The sequence below is a fragment of the Mustela lutreola genome, chromosome 8, assembly GCF_030435805.1.
Source record: "Mustela lutreola isolate mMusLut2 chromosome 8, mMusLut2.pri, whole genome shotgun sequence".
In the NCBI taxonomy this organism is placed as follows: domain Eukaryota; kingdom Metazoa; phylum Chordata; class Mammalia; order Carnivora; family Mustelidae; genus Mustela; species Mustela lutreola.
In genome coordinates this window covers 20769022-20792815 of record NC_081297.1, presented here as the reverse complement: position 1 = coordinate 20792815, position 23794 = coordinate 20769022, and the positions used below count along the sequence as shown (strand labels likewise).

At 36.1% G+C, this 23794-nt stretch overlaps 1 protein-coding gene across 1 annotated transcript in view; it reads left to right on the top strand.

Moving 5' to 3' along the window:
- The window catches only part of PLXDC2 (plexin domain containing 2), a 475164-nt gene that overhangs the window by 414597 nt on the left and 36773 nt on the right, over positions 1-23794 (top strand). The window contains exon 13 of the mRNA XM_059183993.1: positions 6515-6675. Coding sequence (XP_059039976.1) covers positions 6515-6675 — 161 coding nt within the window. The remainder of the gene's footprint in view (positions 1-6514; positions 6676-23794) is intronic.

The window sequence follows — 23794 nt, the reverse complement described above, 5'->3', positions numbered from 1 at the left end:
TCTTTGTGTCTTCCTCTATTTCTTTCATGAGTACTTTATAGTTTTCGAGTACAGATTCTTTGCCTCTTTGGTTAGGTTTATTTCTAGGTATGTTATGGTTTTGGGTGCAATTGTAAGTGGGATCAACTCCTTAATTTTTCTTTTCTGTCTTGCTGTTGGTGTACAGAAATGCAGCTGATTTCTGTGCATTGATTTTATATTCTGACACTTTACTAAATTCCTGTATGAATTTTAGCACTACTGGTCTTGGGTTTTCCATACAAAGTATCATATCATCTGCAAAGGGTGAGAGTTTGACTTCTTTGTGGATTCAGATGCATTCTATTTCTTTTGTTGTCTGATTGCTGAGGCTAGGATTTCTAGTACTATGTCGAATAGCAGTGGTGATAGTGGATATCCCTGCTGTGTTCCTGACCTTAGGGGAAAAGCTCTGTTTTTCCCCATTAAGAACGATATTCACTGTGGGTTTTTCATAGATGGTTTTGATGATACAGAAGTATGTACCCTCTGTGCCTACACTATGAAGAGTTTTGATCAGGAAAGGATGCTGTACTTTGTCAAATGCTTTTTTCAACATCTATGAAGAGTATCATATAGTTCTTGTTTTTTCTTTTATTAATGTATTATGTCACATTGATTGATTTGTGAGTGTTGAACCAATCTTGCAGCCCAGGAATAAATCCACATTGTCGTGATGAATAGTCCTTTTTTTTTTTTTTTTTTTTTTTTTTTTTTTTATTTTTTTTATTTTTTTATTTTTTTTTTATTTTTTTTTTATTTTTTATTTTTTTTTTTTTTTATAAACATATATTTTTTATATACATATATTTTTATCCCCAGGTCTGTGAATCACCAGGTTTACACACTTCACAGCACTCACCAAATCACATCCTTTTAATGTACTATTGGATCCTATTAGCTAATATTTCAGTGAGAATTTTTGCAACCATATTCATCAGGGATATTGATCTGTAATTCTCCTTTTTGATGGGTTATTTGTCTGGTTTTAGGATCATGGTAATGCTGGCCTCATAAAATAAGTTTGGAAGTTTTCCTTCCATTTCTATTTTTTGGAACATTTTTCAGGAGAATATGTATTAATTCTTCTTTAAATGTTTGGTAGAATTCCCCTGGGAAGCTGTCTGGCCCTGGGCTTTTGTTTGTTGGAAGACTTTTGATATCTGCTTCAATCTCCTTACTGGTTGTGGGTCTGTTCAGGTTTTTTATTTCTTCCTGGTTCAGCTCTGGTATTTTATATGTCTCTAGGAATGCATCCATTTCTTCCAGATTTTCAAATTTGCTGGCATATAGTTGCTCATATGTTCTTATAATTGTTTGTATTTCTATGGTGTTGGTTGTGATCTCTCCTCTTTAGTTCATGATTTTATTTCTTTGGGTCCTTTCTCTTTTCTTTTTGATAAGTCTGGCCAGAGGCTTATCAATCTTATAAATTCTTTCAAAGAACCAGCTCTTAGTTTTATTTGTTCTGTTAGTCTTTTGGTTTCTATTTCATTGATTTCTGCTCTGATCTTTATGATTTCTCTTCTCGTGCTGGGTTTAGGCTTTCTTTGCTGTTCTTTCTCCAGCTCCTTTAGGTATAGGATTAGGCTGTGTACTTGAGACTTTTCTTTTTTCTTGAGCAAGGATTGTATCACTACATACTTTCCTCTCAGGACCACCTTTGCTGTGTCCCAAAGATTTTGAACAGTTGTGTTTCATTTTAATTTGTTTCCATAAATTTTTTTAATTCTTCTTTAATTTCCTGGTTGAGCCATTTATTCTTTAATAAGATGCTCTTTAGCCTCCATGTATTTGAGTTCTTTCCAGCTTTCCTCTTGTAACTGAATTCTAGCTTCAGAGCATTGTGGTCTGAAAATATGCAGGGAATGATCCCCAATCTTTTGGTAGCAGTTGAGACCTGATTTGTGACCCAGGTTGAGAATGTTCTGTGTGCACTAGAGAAGAATGTGTATTCTGTTGTTTGGGGATAGAATGTTCTAAGTGTATCTGTGATGTCCATCTGATCCAGCATGTCATTTAAAGCCTTATTTCCTTATTGATTTGCTAAGATGTTCTGTCCATTTCAGTAAGGAGAGAGTTAAAATCCCCTACTATTATTGTATTCCATGCTTTTTTTGAGCCCAGCTAGCGCCTTGATAATCGTCATTCTGAACTCTAGTTCTGACATGTTACTAATGCCCATATTGATTAGATCCCTAGCCATCGGTACTGCTTCTTATTCTTTCTTTTTCTTTCTCTCTTTTTTATTTTTTTTTGTGTTGGATTTCTACCTTGTCAATTTATCCAGATAAAAATAGATGAATGAGAGAACAAATACTAAAAGAGTAGCAATGACCCCAGAAAAATAAACACTAATCAAACCAGAAGAGACCCAAAACCTGGGGGTAAAAAGAAAAACATATATATTAATATTTTGTGTGTGTGTGTGTGTGTATATGTCTGGTGAATAGAACAGAGCCATGAATTCTATGTTGCTTTCCCCTAGCTCTGGAGTTCCATAGTTCTCATTGATCCATGAACTTGGTCTTGGCTGGATTTTCTTGCTGATCTTGTGTAGGGAAGGGTCTGTTGCAGTGATTTTCACATGTCTTTGCCTGAGGCAGAATTGCTCCACCCTTGTCAGGGACCAGACTAAGTAATCTGTGCAGGTTCACTCTCGGGAGCTTTTGTTTCCTGAATACATTCCATACTGCTTTGGAGGAGGAGAATGAAAATGGTGGCCTCCCAATCTCCAGCCCCCTAGGAGTCAAGTGCTCAGGGCCCCATTCCTCAGTGCGCCCTCAGAGAAAAGCAGTCAATCCCTCCCATCTCCCTGGTCTCTGGCTATGCTCTGAGCTTACCAGGCCCATGACCAGGTGTTTCTATCTCTGTTGCATGTCCCCGTTTGGAGTCTCCAAACCTAGCAGATTGCTGCAGTGCACTGCCATGCCACTCCTCCCGGAGGAGGAAAGTGGGGGTGGGGTGAGTCTGTCCGGATTTGCCACTTGTGGGGTCCCTGCTAGAAGAGCAGTGGTACAACTGTGCCTTGGATCACAGTTTAAGGTAACCCCGAGCTGAGAGCACCCTTGCTCTGCTCTGTCTCTGCAGCTGGCTTCTCTGCTCTGATACATGGCAGCTCTGCCACACTCAGGCACCCCTGGTCTTTTTGTGTTCCAGCAGGTCCTGAGACCACACTGTCCCTGGGAGGGCTCTACCACCCGCTAAGCCTTGGGAGCAACTTCCCTCAGTGGAGCTGACTTCTAAAATTTCCAATTTTGTGCTCCAGTGCTCTTTTACTTGCTGGGAGCTGGCCCCTCCTTCCACAGTCTCTCTTCCCACCTATTGTCTCGGATTAAATTTTCCGCATGTCCTACCTTCCAGAAAGTGGTTGCTTTTCTGATCCTACAATTGCTGCTTTTTTTTTTTTTTTTTTCTGTCTCCTATTGAGTTTGTAGATGTTCAAAATGGTTTGATAAATACCGAGCTGAACTCCTGGGACCTGGATCTTTCAGTCTCCTACTCCTCCACCATCTTTCTCTTTCTTCACTCTTTTCTTTTTTGTTATCTTAGGAATTCTCTCTTTGACTTTGATTTTCAAAACTTTGGTCATAATGAATCTCAGTGTGGGTCATTTTGAGTTCATCTTACTTGAGTCCCTTGAGCTTCGTGGATGTTTATATTCATGTCTTTTATCAAATCTGGGAAGTTTGGGGGCATTATTTCTTAAAATATTCTCTCTGCCCCCTCTCTGTCCCTCCTTTCTGGACTCCTGCAATGTGCATGTTGATCTACTTGATGGCCCCTCAGCTCTTTTTCTTTCTGTCCCTCAAAGTCAGTGATTTCCACTGTCCTGTCTTCCAAGTCCACTGGTTCTTTGTTCTGCCTGCTCATTTCTGCCTTTGAATCCCTCTGGTGAATTTTTCATTTCAGTTACTGTATATATTCAGCTCCAGAATTTCTTTCTGCTTTTTTCCGTTTTCTATCTCTGTGTTAATATTTCATTTTGTTCACACATTGTTTTCCGGACTTTCTCCCCATCTTCTTTTGGTTCTTTGGGCATCTTCAAGACAATTATTTTAAACTCTATTATACTGCTGTCAGTTCTTTTTCAGGAATGGTTTCTGTTGATTTATTTTTTCCTTTGAATGAACAATACTTTTTGTTTCTTTGCATGTTTTGTGAATTTTTGCTAAAAACTGGACATTTGAATCTAATAATGTGGTAACTCTGGAAATCAGATTCTCCCCCTCCCCTTCCCCATAGCTTGCTGCTTTTTGATATTATTTTTGTTTATTGTTGATTGCCTTATATGTTGTTATTGTTGTTGCAGACTGTTTCTAGCTGAGGATCAGCCTGAGGTGTAATCTTAATGTCTTTTCAGGTCTTTTCTGAGCCATTTCCTAGTCATGTGCCCTCACTATCTATTTTAACTCCATACATGCAGTTGTTTTTGAATGTCCTAGTCTTTACTGTCTAGCTCCCAAAAGAGGAAAAAGAGAAAAATGAAGTGGAAGAGGGTGAAAAGAGCCCTGACTCTCTAAATCTCTTGTAAATTACTTCAGCCAGAGGGGGAAGGGTTTGCAACAATGGAGGAAGGTACAAGAAACCAATGGCTACATCTTTGTGCCTCTGTGATGAGAAGCACCAATTAGTGGTCAGAACACAGATCCCTGATCTCTGGAGGACAGGGTGCTTTTTGCCTGCCCTGGTTCCTGTATGCTATTTCAGGAACACGTGTGCAGCTGCCTGCCACATAACTGAGGGGTGGACGATGGGTAGCCACTACTGTGCTAAGAGCTGAAATTGAAATTAACCGTAATTTGCAATCCAAGCCTTTCTCCTGAAAGTTGCAAGGCTTTGATAAGAGTCCAGAGTGCCAAGATAGTTGTCAGACACATTCTGCCAGTATACTTATTGTCTACAAAGGGAGACAGATCCCTGATATTTATACTCTTCCTTCTTCCCCAAATCCTCTCTTTTTATATAATGAATTACTGTTTAAACTGTATTTTCTTTCAACAATAAATTTTAGTTATGTAAGGGAAAGCTTTAGGATATTGATCTTTATTAGATTTGGAGAAAAATTACCAAACACCTACCATGGGTCTCAAGCAGATAATAAACAAACAATAACAACAAAAATTTAAAGGGTGGAGAGGAATAATAGGGAAGTCATGTTTCTTTGCTTTATCTGGAATTCTGTTACTACACATTGACCACACATTCTGGGAGGGAGTCATGTTTGCTTTTTATTAGCAAAAAATCTAAAATAAGAGAAATAAATCAGTGCTTATTAAATGAGGTTCAATAGACAAAAATAATATTTAAAACAAAGATGCAAATTAGTAATGAAAATATTAGGAATCTAGGGGTACCTGGGTGGCTCAGTGGGTTAAAGCCTCTGCCTTCAGCTCAGGTCTTGATCCCAGGATGCTGGGATCAAGCCCTGCATCAGGCTCTCTGCTCAGCAGGGAGCAGGGAGCCTGCTTCCTCCTCTCTCTATGCCTGCCTCTCTGCCTACTTGTGATCTCTGTCTGTCAAATAAATAATAAATTTAAAAATCTTAAAAAAAAAAACGATTAGGAATCTACTGCTGTAGAGCTTTTATGAATATTAAGCAATTTTTCTAATGGTTCAAAATAATCAGTCATAGTGTGCACATAAACAGTTACCTGCTACATATAATTTAAGATCTTTAAATACCTGAGTAGTCATCAAAGATTGCAGAATTTTAGAACAAGAGAAGACTTTAGAGATTAGCTTTATTTGGTTGACTGACTTTGGGTTGGTAATTATTACTTTAGAAATTTAATTTCTTTTTCCTGATTCTGTGAAAATGGGTGTTACAGTGGAAAACATCTCAGTAAAAGTCAGACCAAATGATATTGGTTTGTGGCATAGTGGAATATTTTGATATTCTGTGTGTTCTCTTGAGATGGTGATAAAACTATCTGAGGGTCATTTAGCGTCCATCTGTTACTCTTTTAAAGAGAATTTCAGTTTAAAAAAGATTTTGAAAATTAGCTTTTGAACTCATGCACAGACTTTTGAAAATGCACAGACTTTCTAGCCCATCAAAAGAAGCATTAAACTGCAATATAAAATTTCCAGAAGAAGATGAGAGAGGAACTTTCAAACAGTAATCAATTTTTCCATAGGTAAAAGTGGCAGTGGTTTAATGAGAAAAATCAAAGTTAAATTTATTATATAGTTAATTAGAGTTTTAGATTCTCCACAGTACTTTTAGAATAAAGGCTATTAATTTTGTTTATTGCACTATAAATTAAAACACAACTATAAATGTATTTTTAATCATGAATAGCATGGATTTTACATTGCCCAAATAAAGAGCATCAGACTTCTAAAACTGGTGTCATGGAAAGGAAGAGATGTACAGAAAGTAAAAGAAAAAGTTCTAATGGTATTTTATTGAAACTATAAACACCTCCTCTAATGAAAATGCAAACCTGAAAGCACACACATGAACGTTGTGACAGCTGTGCTGTTCTTTCAGCTTCTACAGATGACAGCGCAGCCGAGAAGAAAGGGGGCACCCTTCATGCTGGCCTCATTGTTGGAATTCTCATCCTGGTCCTCATTATAGTCGCAGCCATTCTCGTGACCGTCTATATGTATCACCATCCAACGTCAGCAGCCAGCATTTTCTTTATTGAGGTAAGTGTCGGGCATGACACATGAAATCCAAGCTGGTGGATGAACTCCACGTATTTGCTAACACCACCTGTATTTAATATGCAGCACCTGACTTCTGCATTTTGCAGTCGCAAGCAGACGGGTTTCACACATGCGTGCACACACAAGCATATTGATAGATTGCTTTCATGTGATAAGTTCACTTATCTCAGGAGTTTTTAAAGAAATAAGCTAAGCTATCTTGCCTTTCGCAGTTCTGAAGAAAAATAGAAACCATAATGTTTTTGTCCTGTTAGACCAGCTGTTCACCTGATCATAGAAAGAAATTCAGCAGGTACTGGAGGCTGCAGGACTTGGCTTGGATGTTTTTTTGAGTATTGAGTATTGGCTGGATTCATAATACAATATGGTGGACGTGCTGTCAACCATTTAGGAAAAATAGAGCTTTCACTACAAAATAACAATAAGATGTAACAGGTATAACAAAAATATAAGGGTATGTGCCATCACCATTTTGTGTAATGTGTGTATATTTATATGTTTATATATGAATGTGCCTGCACATGTGGGCACACCCGCACACTCAGCTACAGAGAGAGCACTGTGCTGAAGTGGTGTTCTCTTTTCATGTACAAAATGCAGATTTAGTGCTAGTTCCCGAGAACAATCAGGGAGGAAGACTAGGGGCTGTGCTAAAGGATCTAAAGCGAAGCCTTGATGTCCAAAAGGCCTGAAATTAGGATGCTGGGAGGGCACTGGATAAAGTTCATGTCCCATTCTATGCCCCGGTCAGTTGGAATTCCTGGGACATCATGTGTGCAGCTTTCATTCCAACATCTTAATAGGGCTACTGCTCTTCCAACCCCAAAGAAATAGTAAAGCAATAGAGGAAATCTTCCCCCCCGCCTTAGATTTTCAAAACTATAAATCTGAAATCTTTTCCAACTCATTGGGTGACATACAGAAAGGTGGATTTGAATTTTGTTCACTTGTTGAATGAGAAATCATCATGAATTTTAAACTACAGAATTACCTTTGTTCCTTTTAAGAGGGAGAGATGAGAGCTAATCAGTTAAATAATTGCTCAAAAGTCCTATATGGTTCTCAGATGTCTGTAGACTAAAATGCAGTCTCCTTAGGTTGGCATTCAAGGCCTTGGGGTCTAGATCTTGTCCATCATTTTGATCTTTATCCCATACATCTTCCACCACATTTCCCTTTTTACTTTTCTCTATACATGCTCCAAATTTTCCATGCCATCAAGACTTTGTTTATTCTGTTTCCTCCACCAACAAAGCCCTCTCTTGCCATCCCAGTTCTTGATTCAGGATCTGAACACCTTCGATGCCATGTGTCCCCTAAGCTTCCCTGAACCATCTCTGTCTGGAAGCTGGACATGATCTCTCTTCCTCCTCTGAAATTCTATCCATTATAATTCATCCATGTCTTTCTATGGCATTTACCTTTCTGTTTCACATTAGAATTAACTATAAACCTGATTCATCCCCCTCCTACTGACTTAAAAGTCCCTTAATATTTGGATTAAACAATAAAGCTTCCTTTAAATAAGAGGTACTCTATCAATATTTTCTGGGAAAAAAAAAAATTCTTTGAGATTTTGAGCTTCCATTAAAATTTCACATAGGTATTCTGGAAATGGCATCCTCATTTAAAATCAAAATAATTGTGAAATTATCAAGCATTTCATTTAGTTGGAAAGCTGTTTTTTAGGTTTTGCCAAGTTTCTTCCTTTCATGGAAGAAAGTAGGAAAGTTTCCTGGGTCATGAATGCATTCCTCAAACAGTTGACAAGTGACAAGCTACAAGGCTTCGGTGACTAAGCAGACATCAAGCTGCTGCTATAACCCCTTACTTATTGAAGCCTTTAATGCACCATGCAGTCTATTTTCTGACACTGTAAAAATGAAGACACTGTGAAATATCTGATGGTGATGGAATCGGCCATTTGCACGGTGCAGAGGACCCAGTTCACATCGGTACATAGCAATCCCTGTGGAAATACAAAGTGAGACTGAAGAATAGTGAAAGTTTTTTTTTATTTTTGTGTTTGTTTCTTGTTTTTTGTGGGTTTAGGGGTGGTTTTTTTTGGCATTCATCTTAGAGATAGTTTTGTTCTGTGCCGCCATTACACAAAGGAAGAGACTGGTCTCAGAGTGGTGGAATGGTTTCTCCAAGGTCAAAGAGCCACAGTTGGAGAAAGATTTCTCTTATCTTTCTACACTCAAGTAAACAGAATCATTCTGCAGGTTCCCGAGCTTTTCTTCCCTTTGCCTTTTTCCTTCCCATTGGGTCGACAGCCAATTTCTACATAAATCACTTCCTCCTTGAAACCCTGCTTGCTATCCCCATGTAGCTCACTGTAGCTGGTCAGCAGGTGATTTTTTGAAGATGATAATCTTAGCTTTACTATTATTAAAGCTGACCCATGTTGACAAATTCAAAACACAGACCCGTCATGACTTCACAGTAACTGACATACTAGACCCAGGAATTTGAAGGTTTTGAATTACTAATTAAATTAGAGTCATTGGTGTATAAAAAGATTGAATTTACCAATATTATGTAAATTGCTTTTCATGTGCCTCATTATACTGCTGTCTGCTTTTTAAATGAAATTGATGTGCTTTCTCCCATTATGAAAACAATACCTGCTCGTTATAGAAAATTTGCAGAAATGTAAAGAAGAAAAAGTAGAGTCAGCTTTATAGGGTCAACATATGGAAACAATCACTATCACTATTTTAATTTATTTTTTACTGGAATTTTTGTATGCAGAATTTGGTGTTTGCCCAGTTAGTTAACTGTGATTTCCCCAAAATGTAAACTGTTATTTTTTTAAATAACATTTTTTCATTTGTAAACATTTTGATGGTGTATAATATTCAATTCAGTATTTAGTCAGTAGCCTTTATTGATTGTCTCTTATGCTGTCAGGTGGTATTCAGAAAGTACTAACATTTCCTAGAAGTAGAAAAGAGCCTTACTTGACTATATATTAGGTTCCTATTGCTGCTGTAACAAATTACCACAAATCCAGGAGCTTAAAACAATACATACTTATTATCTTAACAGATTTAGAGGTCAGAAGTCCAGATTTAGTCTCACTGGTGTAATTAGTCTCACTGGAGGTCAGAAGTGTAGAATTAGTCAAGGTGTTAGCAAGCCTGGTTCCTTCTAGAGATTTCAGAAGATGTTTACTGTTTTCAGCTGCTAGAGTTTGCATGCATTTCTTGACTCCTGGCCCTTCTAATCATCCCCAACTCTGCTTCTGCATCATATCAACTAAAACTCTAAATCCCTTTGCCTCCTTCTTGCAAGACCCCCTTGCAAGGGCTCATTTGGACAATCCACAATAATCTCCCCATCTCAAACTCCTTAATTTAATCCCATCTACAAAGTTCCTTTTCCTGTAGAAGGTAGCATTGGCAGATTTTAGCTATTCGGACACACATATCTTTGGAAGGTTATCCTTCTGCCAACCACAAACTGCATCAAATGTGAGATGCATTACACTCTACCCATTACACTGTGACAGGCCCTTGACCGTAATACACATTGCATTTTTGTGATATTAAAATGTTAACCCAGTGTGTATCTTGTGTGTTTTTCATAATGAAATTCAGATTGCATTGAATGCTTATAGGTCTTAGTTCCTGTGCTACACAGTGTATATACTGTGATGAGATGTAATGGCTTTGCCCTTGAATGAATAGACCAGAGTTTATGCAACCAATCTCATATTATGGTGCACTGGGGTTCTTCCTTATTCTTGTTGTTGTTATTTTTGCCATTATAGTTAGCCCTGTTATGACAGTAATGACGGTAATAGTGAACATTAAGGAATTCACCTAGTGGAAGTGATTTATACTTACTACCTCATTTAATCCTCACAAAGACCATAGGGTAAATAAAGGTTATCTTTTTATTTCATATCATAGATGATGAAACTGAGACACAACATTTAAGTAACTTGCTCAACATCATGAATTTAGCCTAGTGGTGGAGTCAGAATTTGAGCCCTGGCTCTCCAGAGACCATATCTTCAAGCACTGGGCCATGCTGCCTCTTTGTGTGTAGAGGGCTTTCCTCAGGTGCTGTGTAAAAACATAGAAGGATATAGATTATGTCCTCAGAATAGATTCTTAAAAGTAAAATCAAAAGAAGGCAATAAGCCATTTAATGGCACTGAAATATTGCCAAAGATCATTGTCTGGATTTGTAACCAACTTGTGTAGCTCTTGTTGCTCTTGTCTCCTTTTAGTGAAGGGAATGACAGTGGCTGTTATCTGTGTTTTGTTCTCACAGAAAATATATACCAGTTATTTATGGACACAAACCCTCTCCCTCATACAAAGTACTTAAATGGGCTTTATCCTTTTTTTTTTTTTTTTAAGATTTTATTTATTTATTGAGAGAGAGAGAGAGCGAGCATGAGGAGAGGGGCAGAAGGAGAAGAGAAAAAGCAGACTCCTCGCTAAGCAGGGAGCCTGACATGGAGCTCCATCCCAGGACCCTGGAATCATGACCTGAGCCAAGGGCAGATGCTTAACAGATGGAGACACCCAGGTGTCCCTGGGCTTTAGTTTTTAAACGTCATATTTAATAGGGGAAAAATGGGATAAAATGGGAATTAAAATCTAGAAATACATCCTTAAATGGGATACTAAGTGAATGTGACAAAAGGCAATAAAATAACTAAAATGAAGGGAAAACTAGATGAAAGTCAAGAAGTCCTTGTGATAAAGCAGGTCAGCACCTTGTATATTGTGCAATTAAACAATTAAATTGTTCATATCCTCTGTCGTCATATACGGGGTCATATGTAACTTTCTTTCTCCTAAGACATTCAGTGTTTACTCAGTCTGGCAGACTAGTCTATTTTTCCTGAACTTATCTTCTATTCCTCCATCATCCTCTTCACATTTTATGCTGAATATTTTCTTTAACTTTTTACTAGATGACTTCCATTTTGTGTTTACCTGACTTTTCTCACTAATTTTCAAAAAGACACCTGATTTTGACCAAAACCCATCATATTACACAAGAATGACTAATGTACTTTAAAATCTTTTTTTAAAATTAAGTTTATTATCTTGAAACAAAATAGCAGAGAACAAATATTCAAATAATCGCATGCACCTTAATTTTTAACAGATTTTAATAAAACTACTGTCTCTTTGGAAGAATTAAATATGCCTTAGATTCTACATTAGTGTTTGCTGAACATTTCGAGGCATAGATTCTGTGATTTATAATAAATTTCATTGTTGCATGAATATGGGTTACAGAGATAAATGTTTACACTGTTACTTAAACATATCACAATTTAAGATTTCGAACTAAGATGCATAAAATAAATCTAGCTGAAGGTCAAGAAAATAATATTCTACAGTAGAAATCACATGAAAAAGAATCCCCACGAAAGAATTCTGTGTGGACTATAAACAAATTGCTTTGGAATTTATGTTGAATACTGCCCTTGATTTTTCTTAGTCTTTTAAACAATGGCTAATATTTATGTCCAGATTTGATTGTTTTCTATTAATAAAAATGAAGATAAATGAATAAGACCCTAATGATAAAGGTGACCGATATCTTGGAAAGTAGATTCTATGAGTAAAATATTAAAGTTTTTTTTTTTTTTGTAAAGCAAAACTAAGAATACTACATCATGCTGATGATGCTGTAAAGTACTACTGAACACACCCTCATGGAGAAAGCAATCTGAACAAAGGGCTCATTTAAAGATGATAGGGAAGAAAGCAAAAATTATAGGCACAATGCCTCTCACGAGGACACTAAGATAATGCAGAGCAATGAGGCTTACCTTTATATAGAATATAATTCTTATCCTGAGGATTAGAGAAAAGAAGGGTATAGAGCTGAGCTGTCAGTGTGGTAGCCACTAGCCCTAAGTGGCAATTGAGCACTTGAAATGTGTCTGGGGTGCTTGGGTGGCTCAGTGGGTTAAAGCCTCTGCCTTCGACTCAGGTCATGATCCCAGGGTCCTGGGATCGAGCCCCACATCAGGCTCTCTGCTCAACAGAGAGCCTGCCTCCCCCTCTCTCTGTACCTGCCTCTCTGCCTACTTGCGATTTCTGTCTGTCAAATAAATAAATAAAATCTTTAAAAAAAAAAAAAGAAATGTGACTCGTTTGAACTGGGGTACATATAAAATACTCACCAGATTTGAAGTTTATGAGAAAAGAATGTATAGGAGCTCATTAATAATTTCTATATTAATTACATGTTAAAATGAAAATATCTTTGGCATATTGGGTTAACTAAAATATATTATTAAAATTGACTTGGGGGGTGGTCCAAGATAGCAGCACAGAAGTATCCTGGACTCATCTCCTCCCACGGACACCCTGAACCTGTAGAACAATTCTCTATGAAAAAGACCTGGAAAACTGTGAACAGCTCCTTCACAACAAATTATAAAGGCACCATATGGAGACAGGTAGACAAGGAAAAGCCATGTTTACCAAAAGCCCTACCCCCAACATGGCGACTTACAGTCAGGAGAGATCTCACAAATCCAGAACTTCTTTAGGAGCTAGGGGTCTGTGCCCCGTATCAGGCACCCTAACCCTTGAGATCTGCATCATAAAGATGAATTCCTAAAACATCTGTCTTTGAAAACCAATAGGGCTGCCATCCAGGAGACCTAAAAGTCTATAGGGAACTAACATACTGATCTTAAAAGGCTCACACACAGACCTGTACCCCTGGGGATAAAAATATATGTTTATAAAAAATAAAAAATTTAAAAAAAAAAGGCTCACACACAGACTGATCACTGCAGGGCCCACCATAGTAGCAGCAGTTTGAAAAGCACCTAAACTATATGTGAAAGAGATTCATTTTCCCATCTGAAAGCATTGAAGGTGTTTTTGGGACTCCCTCCAGAAATGGTAGTGCTGGTAAGCACCATTTTTGCACCCTCTCAATACCTTATTGGTGCCGGAGGGGCACACAGTCCCTGCACTGCCTCATTCCCCTTCCAAAGCAGCAGGCATGCCCCAGCCCCTCCCACTGCCTTGCTAAAGCCAGTGGGCATCCCCAAGCCCTACACTTTCTTGCTGCCCCACTAAAGCCAGTAGATATGCCTGACACTTGCACTCTCCCACAAAGCCTCAATAAATGACTGGAAAAATCATGAGTAAGTGAAGTTTAAACAACATCTGCTGAAAAACCAAAGGGGCAGTGGCGAAATTTAAAAAAAAAAAAAATTGAGACAAATGAAAATGGAAGTACAACACACTAAAATCTAAAATCTATGGGATGCAGCAAAGCAGTTCTAAGAGGGAATTCTAAGTTCATAGTAAAACAAGCCTAACTCAAAAAAAAAAAAAAAAAAAGAAAAAGAAAAAGAAAAAATCTCAAATAAACAGTGTACCTTTACACCTAAAGGAAATAGAAAAAGAAAAACCAACAGAGCCTAAAGTTAGTAGAATGGAAGAAATAACAATAGCGCAAATATGAAGTAGAGACTAAAATGACAGAAGAAAGGATCAATAAGCTGGTACTTTGAAAAGATAAATAGATTTGACAAACCTTTAGCTAGACTTACCAAGAGAGCTCAAGTAAATCAGAAATAAAAGAAGAGAAGTTACAACTGATACCACAGAAATAAAAGGGATGATAAGACACTACTATGAACAATTATACACCAGCTTAGAAGCATGGATAAATTCCTAGAAGCATACAATCCTCAAATACTGAATCATGAAGAATTACACAATCTGAATAGACTAATTACTAGTTAAGAAGATTGAATCAGCAACCAAAAATCTTACTACAAACCAAATTTCAGGTTAAGACAATTTCACTGGTAAATTCTACTAAATATTTTAAGAAGACTTAATACATATCCTTCTTAAACTCTTGCAAAAAATTAAAGAGGGAATGCTTCCAAACTCATTTACAAAGCTAGGATTACTGTGATATCAGAAGCAGACAAAGACACCACAGAAAAGGAAAATCCTGGGCCAATGCTCCAGTGAATATTGATGCAAAAAATCCTCAACAACATATTAGCAAACCAAATTCAACAATACATTAAAGCAATCATACACCATGATGAGGTAGAATTTGTTCCAGAGATATAACGATGGTTCAGCATTTGCAAATCAATCAACATTATACACCACATTAAACAAAATGAGGGAAAAAATCATACCATCTCAAGAGATGCAGGAAAAAGTATTTGACCAAATCCAACATCTGTTTATGATAAAAACTCTCCAAAAAATGGCTATAAAGGGAACATACTTCAACATAATAAAGGCCATATATGACAATCCCGTAGTTAACATCACATTCAACATGGAAAGCTGAAAGCTTTTCATCTAAGACCAGGAATAAGAGAAGGATGCCCATTCTTGCCACATTTATCCAATATAGTATCAAAAATCCTAGCCAGAGCAATTAGACAAGAAAAAGAAATAAGAGGCATACATATTGGAAAGGAAGAAGTAAAATGGTCACCAGTTGTGGATGACATGATCTTATACATAGAAAACCCTAAAGATTCCACCAAAAAACTGTTATAATAAACAAATTCAGTAAAGTTGTAGGATAATCTATACACAAATATATGTTGTGCTTGTGTTCACTAACTGCGAACTCTCAGAAAAGGAAATTAAGAAGACAATTCCATTTACAATTGCATTAAAAGTAATAAAATTCCTAAGAAAAAAATTAACCAATGAGATGAAATACCTGTATGCTAATGATTATAAGATACTGACGAAAAAAATTAAAGACACAAATAAATGGATAAATACTATGCACTCATGGATTAAGAGAATAAATTATAGTAAAAAGTCCATATCACTCAAAACAATCTAGAGGTTCAATGCAATCCCTATTCAATGTCAATTCTCCAGCATTTTTTACAGAAATAAAACAAACAATCCTAAAATTCTTATGGAATAGCAAAAGATCCTAAATAGTGAAAACAATCTTGAAAGAGAAGAGCAAAGCTGAAGGCATCATGTTCCTGGCTTGAAATAATGATATTATATAGCTATAGCAATCAAACTATTGATATAAAAACAGACACCAATGGAATAGAATAGCGAGCCCAGAAAAGTTAAACTCATGCATATGTAGTCAATTAGTTTACATCGAAAGAGGCAAAATACACAATAGTGAAAGGACAGTCTCTTCAGTAAATGGTATCAAGAAAACTGGACACCCACATACAAAAGAATGAAACTAGACTGCTATCTTATGATACACAAAAAATTAACTCAAAAATATCGACTTGAATATAAGACCTAAAACCAAAGAATGTCTAGAAGACAGGTGGTAAGCTCCTTGACATCAGTTGTGGTGATGACTTTTTGAAACTGACCCCAAAAACAAAGGCAATAAAAGCAAAAATAAACAAGTGAAACTACAACAAACTAAAAAGAAGAAGCACACCAAAGGAAGCCATCAACAAAATGAAAAGACAACCTATTGTGAGTGGGAAAAAATATTTACAGATCATATATCCACTAAGGGGTTAATATCCAAAATATATAAAGAGCTCATATACTTCAGTAGCAAAACAAAAACAGATAGTCTGATTAATAGTGAATAGGCATTTTCCCAGAGAAACCATGTAGATAACCAAGAGGCCCAGGAAAAGATGCTCATCGTCACTAATTAGGGAACAATTAGATATCACCTCATACTTGTCAGAATGGCTATTATCAAAAAGACAAGAAATAACAGTTATTGGCCAGGATGTAGAAAAAACAGGACACTTGTGTGCTGTTGCTGGGAATGTAAATTGGTGCAGCCACTGTGCAAAATAGTACGGAGTTTTTTCAAAAAAATTTTCCTCAAAAAATTAAATTGAAATACCATATTATTTAGAAATTCTGCTTCTGGGTATTTATCCAAAGAAAATGAAAATACTCATTTGAAATGATACACACATCCCTACATTCACTGCAGCATCATTTCTAATAACCAAGAAATGGAAATAAGTTAACATAAGAGTCCACTGATGAGTGAATAGATAAGGAGGAATTATGTGTGTGGGTATGTATGTATATACACATATACATATATATGCACAATAGAATACTACTCAACTATAAAAATTAAAATCTTGCCATTTGTGATAACATGGTTGGACCTTGGGGTATTAGGCTAAGTGACATAGATCAGACAGAGAAAGACAAATTTCCATATGATTTCACTTATATGTAGAATTTAAAAAACAAATGAACAAACAAAACTCATAGATACAGAGAACATAAAGATAGTTGCCAGAGGGGAGGGAAGTTGAGATGTGGATAAAATGGGTGAAGGGGGTCAAGAGATACAAACTTCCAGTTGGAAAATAAATAAGTCATAGGGATATAATGTACAGCAGGGTGAGTATAGTCTGTAATATTGTCATGTATATTTGAAAATTGCCAGAAGAGTAAATCTTAAAAGTTATTATCACAAGAGTTAAGATTTTGTAACTTTGTATGGTTTCAGACAGTAACTAGACTTACTATGATCATTTAACAATAAACACAAATATTGAATCATTATATAATACACTTCAAGCTAATACGTTATTTGTCATTTATACCTCAACTAAAATTAATTTCACTTAGTTTTACTTTTTAACGTGGCTACAGATAGTTCTAACATTATGTAAGTGGCAAACAGTTTTTCTATTGGACAATGCTGGCTTTAGAGAAAACCTTGCAGAAAGAAGAGCAGATTGGAAAGTCTGATTCTCTCCACATTTTTTGAAAATAAAAAAACCAAGTAATCTTTAGCACCAGGGAGAGGAAATTGGAAGCTTGAGGAGGGAAATGCTGACAAAGCAATTTGATAAGTTGTCCATTCATTCATTCATTCATTCAAATTCATTGATCTATTATGTGCCAAGTACCCAAGTTACAGAGAAAAACAAAAAGGACAAGAGACAATCTTTGCCCTCATGAGCTTACATTCTACTGGCTAGAGAAAGATTATAAACATATTTTAATCAAGGTGTGGCTTTCAAATTGAATGTTGAGTTTTACAAAAGAGGCAATGCTCTACCTTTGCCCCCCCTCATGCTCACCTGTTCTCTCTCTCTCTTTTTCTCTAAAAAATGAAATCTTGTGGGCACCTGTGTGGCTCAGTGGGTTAAGCTTCGGCCTTCAGCTCAGGTCATGATCTCAGGGTCCTGGGATCGAGACTTGCATCTGACTCTCTGCTCAGCGGGGAGCCTGCTTCGCCCCTCTCTCTCTGCCTGCCTCTCTGCCTACTTGCAATCTCTCTGTCTGTCAAATAAATAAATAAAATCTTTTTTAAAAAAAATGAAATCTTGTTTTAAAAAAATTATTTGACCCAACTTGCCACCAAAGTTAACATTCTGAAGGATGATTCTTATCTCTTCACCCCAGTCGCATAGCTCTCAATACTATAAAATCCATATTAATCAAAACCACCCCAAATCATCCGTTCCTGGAACCTAAGTGGAAAGTGTCCTTTCTACACCTTTATTACAGTCAGGCTCAGTGTAGAAATAGAAACCCAGGAGAGTGAAATAGTGTCCTGGGGTCACTTGAAGTCTAGTTTCAGAGCTGAGACTTGAACTCAGGACTCCCTGTCCTGGGCTGAGGGCTGTGCCGCCTACAGCAGCAGTATAACAATGGTCTTTTAAGCAGGCTTGCCACTCAAGGGATTCCCCATTCCAACAAATATTTGTGCATAACAAGGACCAGTGGAGAATATGATTAAAGGAAGACAGGCAGCTGTGGCCCTCAACTTTTCCTGGCAATCGATAGTGCCTCCAGGAAAGAAGCCAGAGGACAGGAGCCAGGCAAGGATTCAAAGGCCACTGCTGGGGAAGAAAAAAGTGTTTACTCAGAGTTTGGCATCTTGCTTTGCAGCTGCTAGATGCATAACCCTTGGGCATTGGGAAGACATGATCCGTTGGATAATCTATATAATAAATAGATGGTTTCATAGACTCACGAGTCTTTTTTTAATCTGGAAGTCACATGTTTTTTATAATGAAGTTTTACCTACAAGGTATTCCTTAATCTTAATCGGTCTTAAAGGAAACTAAAAAATGTTGAAAGAAAAAAAAAAAAGTGAAGATGGCTTTCACTTTTGATGAGTAGCTGGGAGGGAAGAAAGATGAAGGAAAACTTGAGATGGTTTGATGCTCTCATTAAAAAGCCACCTTATTAAATGACATATTTCCAGAAAAAAAAAATAGCAAAATATAGGGGAGAATCAGTGAAAGTTGTTTGCTTTTTTTTTTTTTCAAGATTTATTTATGTTAGAGTACCATGAGTGGGAGGGGCAGAAGGAGCAGGAGAGAGAATCTCAAGTAGACTCCATGCTGAGCAAGGAGCCTGAAGTGGGGCTCGATCTTAAGACGCTGAGATCATGACCTGAGCTGAACCCAGCAGTCAGACGCTTAACTGACTGTGCCACCCAGACGCCGCTGAAACTAGTTTGCTTTAAAATAAAAAAAGAAAAGAAAAGAAAAGAAAAATTAGGCAGTGTTAGTAGTCTGTGGTTTTCTTTTCTCACTTTCTGTTCTGAAACACTGAAATTTTCTTCCTGTGCCTCACTGAATGTTTTTGAGATATCAGTTCAAATTCATGGTGATTCCCTTGTATAACTAGTCACCAAAATAAAGATTTTTTTAATAGCTGCCTGTCTATAATTTAATCTTCTGGGTAACATTTTAATTTAAATTCCTAAAGCTAAAATAGCATTTCTAATTTAGTGAAATATTTTCTTCCCTTCACTGGGAAGAATTATTAAAAAAAAAAACAAAAAAAAAAAAACCCTGAATAAAATGTTTTCTACTGCCCTGAATTCTCTGCTCAAATTCCTTCTTAATTACCATCCCCTAAGTTATTTCAAATGGTGCAGAAGGCCATGAAATAAATGATATATGTGTATATATTTATTTTTACATATAACATCTCCACAGGGAAGCTCTTAATATTTGAAAGTATGAAATTAATAAATAAAACCTGCAGAGCTGAAATTCAGATGGGCAGCTATAAACCTAAATTATGTCATTGTGGGTACATGATATATGTATTAGGTAATCTAGTCCTCTCCTGTTAACTCTTTAAAAGATTACTTACAGTACCAACTGTTGAGTAATTACTTCCTGGTGACTTTGGTAACTGTTCTTTGTTAAAATAAATGCTTAAATCTTTTCAAATTCTAGAGGCTGAAAATAGAAATTTTAAATTTAGCAATAATTATTGCTTCACAATAATAATGAATTTATTCAAATATAAGATTTCCCCCACCAATTCTACATAGTATTTTTTTTCTGAATAAAATACAAAATTAAATTACATAAGTTGATTATTGTAACATGCTTTAGTATATAAATAATACAGGAATGATTTGTGATTGTAAGAAAATTAAAATTTTAAATTTGAGTTAGGACATTAAAAATATTTAGAATCTAGGGAATACAAATGTAAAGAAATGTATTTATTTTAAATAATAGAAATAATCATGTTCTTTGTTATTCTATTAGAAGTGATTAGCCAAAGGTAATTATAATTTGCAAATGAGTTAGATTATTTTGCTCTAACAAACTTTCTTAACATAAATGAAATAATTTTTAATTTAAAATTAAAAGAACTTTCCCTACATCCCATAATAAGAGAATATAGAGTCAGAATAATTCTGTTTCTACCTTCTCTACTCTCAGTTAATTACAATATTTATATGTTAATGAGAAAGCCAGTTTAAAAAAAACACAGTTTTTAGTGAACACTGACTCTGTGCCAAGTATTATCCTTGGCACAAACTTTGAAAGAGAAATGATATTTGTTTTATTCAAAGGAGAAAACTTTTTCTTCTATAACAAAAATAAATTTGTGATAATTATTCAAATCTCCATGCAACATAAAATACTAGGGTTTTAGTTAGGGCTAATATCCTAATTGTGTGACAGAGTTTTTTGTTTTATATTTAAATTTAAGTCACATATCGTTTTTTCCCTTGTTTTTCAAGTTTTCCTTGCTGTTGACCTTGAAATATCTGTGATTCATTAGCTTGTAATTGGACTTGAATCTTGAATATGTACAAGTTTAAAATGGAGACTGATGAAGCATGAGGTTAAGTAAAGAACAATGAATTATAATGAAAAGGAGTCTCAAAATTTATCATTTATAGTAGGTGGCTGTCGATCTAAAAAGGCATGTTGTATGAAAAGCAGGCTGACTTCTCACCAAACATGGTAGACTTCATTCTGCACCTTATACTTGTAGAGGATCATGGTCAGCGTAAAATGTGTTCAGAGGAGATGGAAGGATAATATTAAGGACGTGAAATTCATGCCAGGAATGAATGAAGGAAAGAGATGTTCTAGCTGAGAAAGTAGAGAAAGAAAAGCATTCCAGCTCGCCACCAGTATTAATAAGCTGTTCTGTAAATGACATATCTGACTTATTCTTAGTGGTTCTGGAGAATGGATATGGAGATAGTTAGGGAGAATCTATGAAGATAGAAGTATAGACCCAATCTAAACACCTTTTAATAATCGCAGGTACTCAAAAATGTACTCAAAGGCTCCTGAGTGATGAGCTGTTCACCACCACATATATTTAAGCATTCAAGATGGTCCTTTGTTGAGGACTTACTAGAGGTGATCCAAGTATTTGAATAAGTGGTTAAGCTAGAATGAATTTAAAATTCATTCTGTCCTTGTAAGTGAGAGATGTTCTGGCTTCCTCCCACCCCCCAAAATTGCATACATTTCAGTACAAAAATAGCAAAGTAAACTAAAAGGTGTGATGGTGGATACTTACAGTTTTTGAAGACATCTCATTTTTTGAGTAACCCAAAATAAAAAAGTAAGATACATACCCACACAACAACACCAAAGTTCTTCTGTTCAGGGAATGTAACTCTTTAGGAAGTAATACTTGTGGGGGGAACCCATTAACTTTTCATCTTTTAAGGGAGTTCATAGTATTGAGTGATGCCTTGGATTTGATGTTCCTGTCACTACAGGACAAGCAATTCATAGGTTTGTCTTTAAAAGTCTGCATAAAAACAAAGGAATTTGTCAGAAAAGTAACAGCTTTTGTGAAGTGCTTTAAACAACTCTTTCCCGGTAAGGGGTTACTTGAAACAGAAGAAAGTAACAAAGAGCCAGAGATCCAAAGTGCTATTCTTTGCTTTCTCTGATAGTCCTCTTTGCAAACACATTTCTTAAATTTTACCAAGAAGAGAAGTTGACAGTTAAATATGTATGCTTTCTTTAAATAGGTAGGAAAAGCAAAGCATACTTGACATTTTCTACTTATAAATCAATCTTTTTGTGTTTTTCTATCTCCCTCTTTTTCTAACTTTCTCTGCAGACTAAGATTATTCTGAGAGCTTTTGGTATAATGTGTAAGCTCCCAGCCACTCAAAATCACTTCTGTTGTTCCTTCCCTTCCCTCTCACATTCTGCCAAGCAGCCTAAGGAAGTTTTTCAATATTCACATTCAAAAAAGTTTCTGAAATTTAAACTGGCATTTTTCACATTCCTATTTTATTTGAATCTGTGATCATTTGTATCTTTATATTATAATCACTGCTGATGGACAAAATGCTTTTTTCTTCTCACCCATTCTTTTAGCTAGAGCAAACACAGACTTCAAATTGAAAGCCCCATGTTTCCATAAAGAACGAAGTTGAGTCAAATTCCAGACAGGTGCAGATTTGTTTCCCTGACATAGAGCAGAGTATAAATCCATACTCTGGATCAGGAGAAGCTAGGAGGAGACTAAGCAGCTACTTAGTTAGCTCTTCTCCACCATGTATCTCCACTTAAGGAAATATATCATGATCTCCTATTGATCTCCAAATAATAAAGAGATACATAAATCTCTGCCTTGCCTTACTGCCTTTACAAACCTACAATATTTATATATTCATTCATTTATTCATCTCAACCCATAGTACAATTGTTTATGTTTTATCTTCTTTTTCAATGAAAATAGGTATAATACTAAAAATTCTCAGTAATATTTTCACTCAAATCAATTTGGTAACAGATTTTTATAGCAATAAATGATGCAATTTAATAGTAAATGCAAAAAGACTCCTTTAGATCTCAAAAGTCAGTACTAATGGAACTTTCCAGGAAATTATAATGGTGGTAGAAGCATAAATTTTTTTCTTTTAAAATATCCAGATAAAAACAGAACAAACTGGATATCAAAACCAAAAACCTGTGGACAGCATTTACACAAGAAAATAACAAACCACCAATATCCACAGATCTGAATGTTGTCAGAACATTGCCTATGTGAGAGAAGGCAAAAGGTGAGAAAACAAGTTGCCCAGCACACCTGGATATATAGCACACCTGGATATATATTAGACATTGACTGGAAAATACAGCAAGTGAATTATAAGGACAGTAGCAGAAAACAGGAAGGGCATGGGCCAACTTCAGCTGCAGGTGAGTACAAGTGACATGCGTAAGAGTTTCTAAAGAGGCTAGAGTCCAAGGAACTCTCAGCACTGACTTCCAGGGTCATCTTCCATGATTGTGCCCACACTAGGAGAAAACTCTGGGAGTAGAATCAAAATAGAGTAGGATAAGGACAACAGACATTTAAAAAATAATAATAATAATAATAATAAAGAGGTTCACATAAAAGTTGGAGAAGGAAATTATCAGGAAATTTCAGAAAGCAAACCCCATCCCATGTTTTTAACACCATTGAAGAGAAACAGAAGAGGGAACTCTGAAACTGTAAGTGTTACTTGAACCGGCCCACTTTCTAAAAGGTTAGGAAACTAAATTCACATAAAAATGAGCAAAAACAGATTTTGGAGGTAGAAATTCAGTGAAAAAATGCTATAATTTAAAAAGAACAAAGAGCAGAATAATATTCTTACAAACAATGAAAACACATCAAAAAGACATGCTGTAGAAATCTAATAAAAATTCTAAAGTACTATTTCAAAACGAGGTAGAAAGCATTAAGAAAATAATGCAAAACGGAAAAGAACAACCCAAGTTGGTGCTAAAGAAACTTGGAAAAACTATGGTGAGCACCAAACTATCATTTTGGGAAAAACACTAGAATAACATGAAGAGCAAACACACACAATTCTTACTGACTAAGGATAAGTGAAA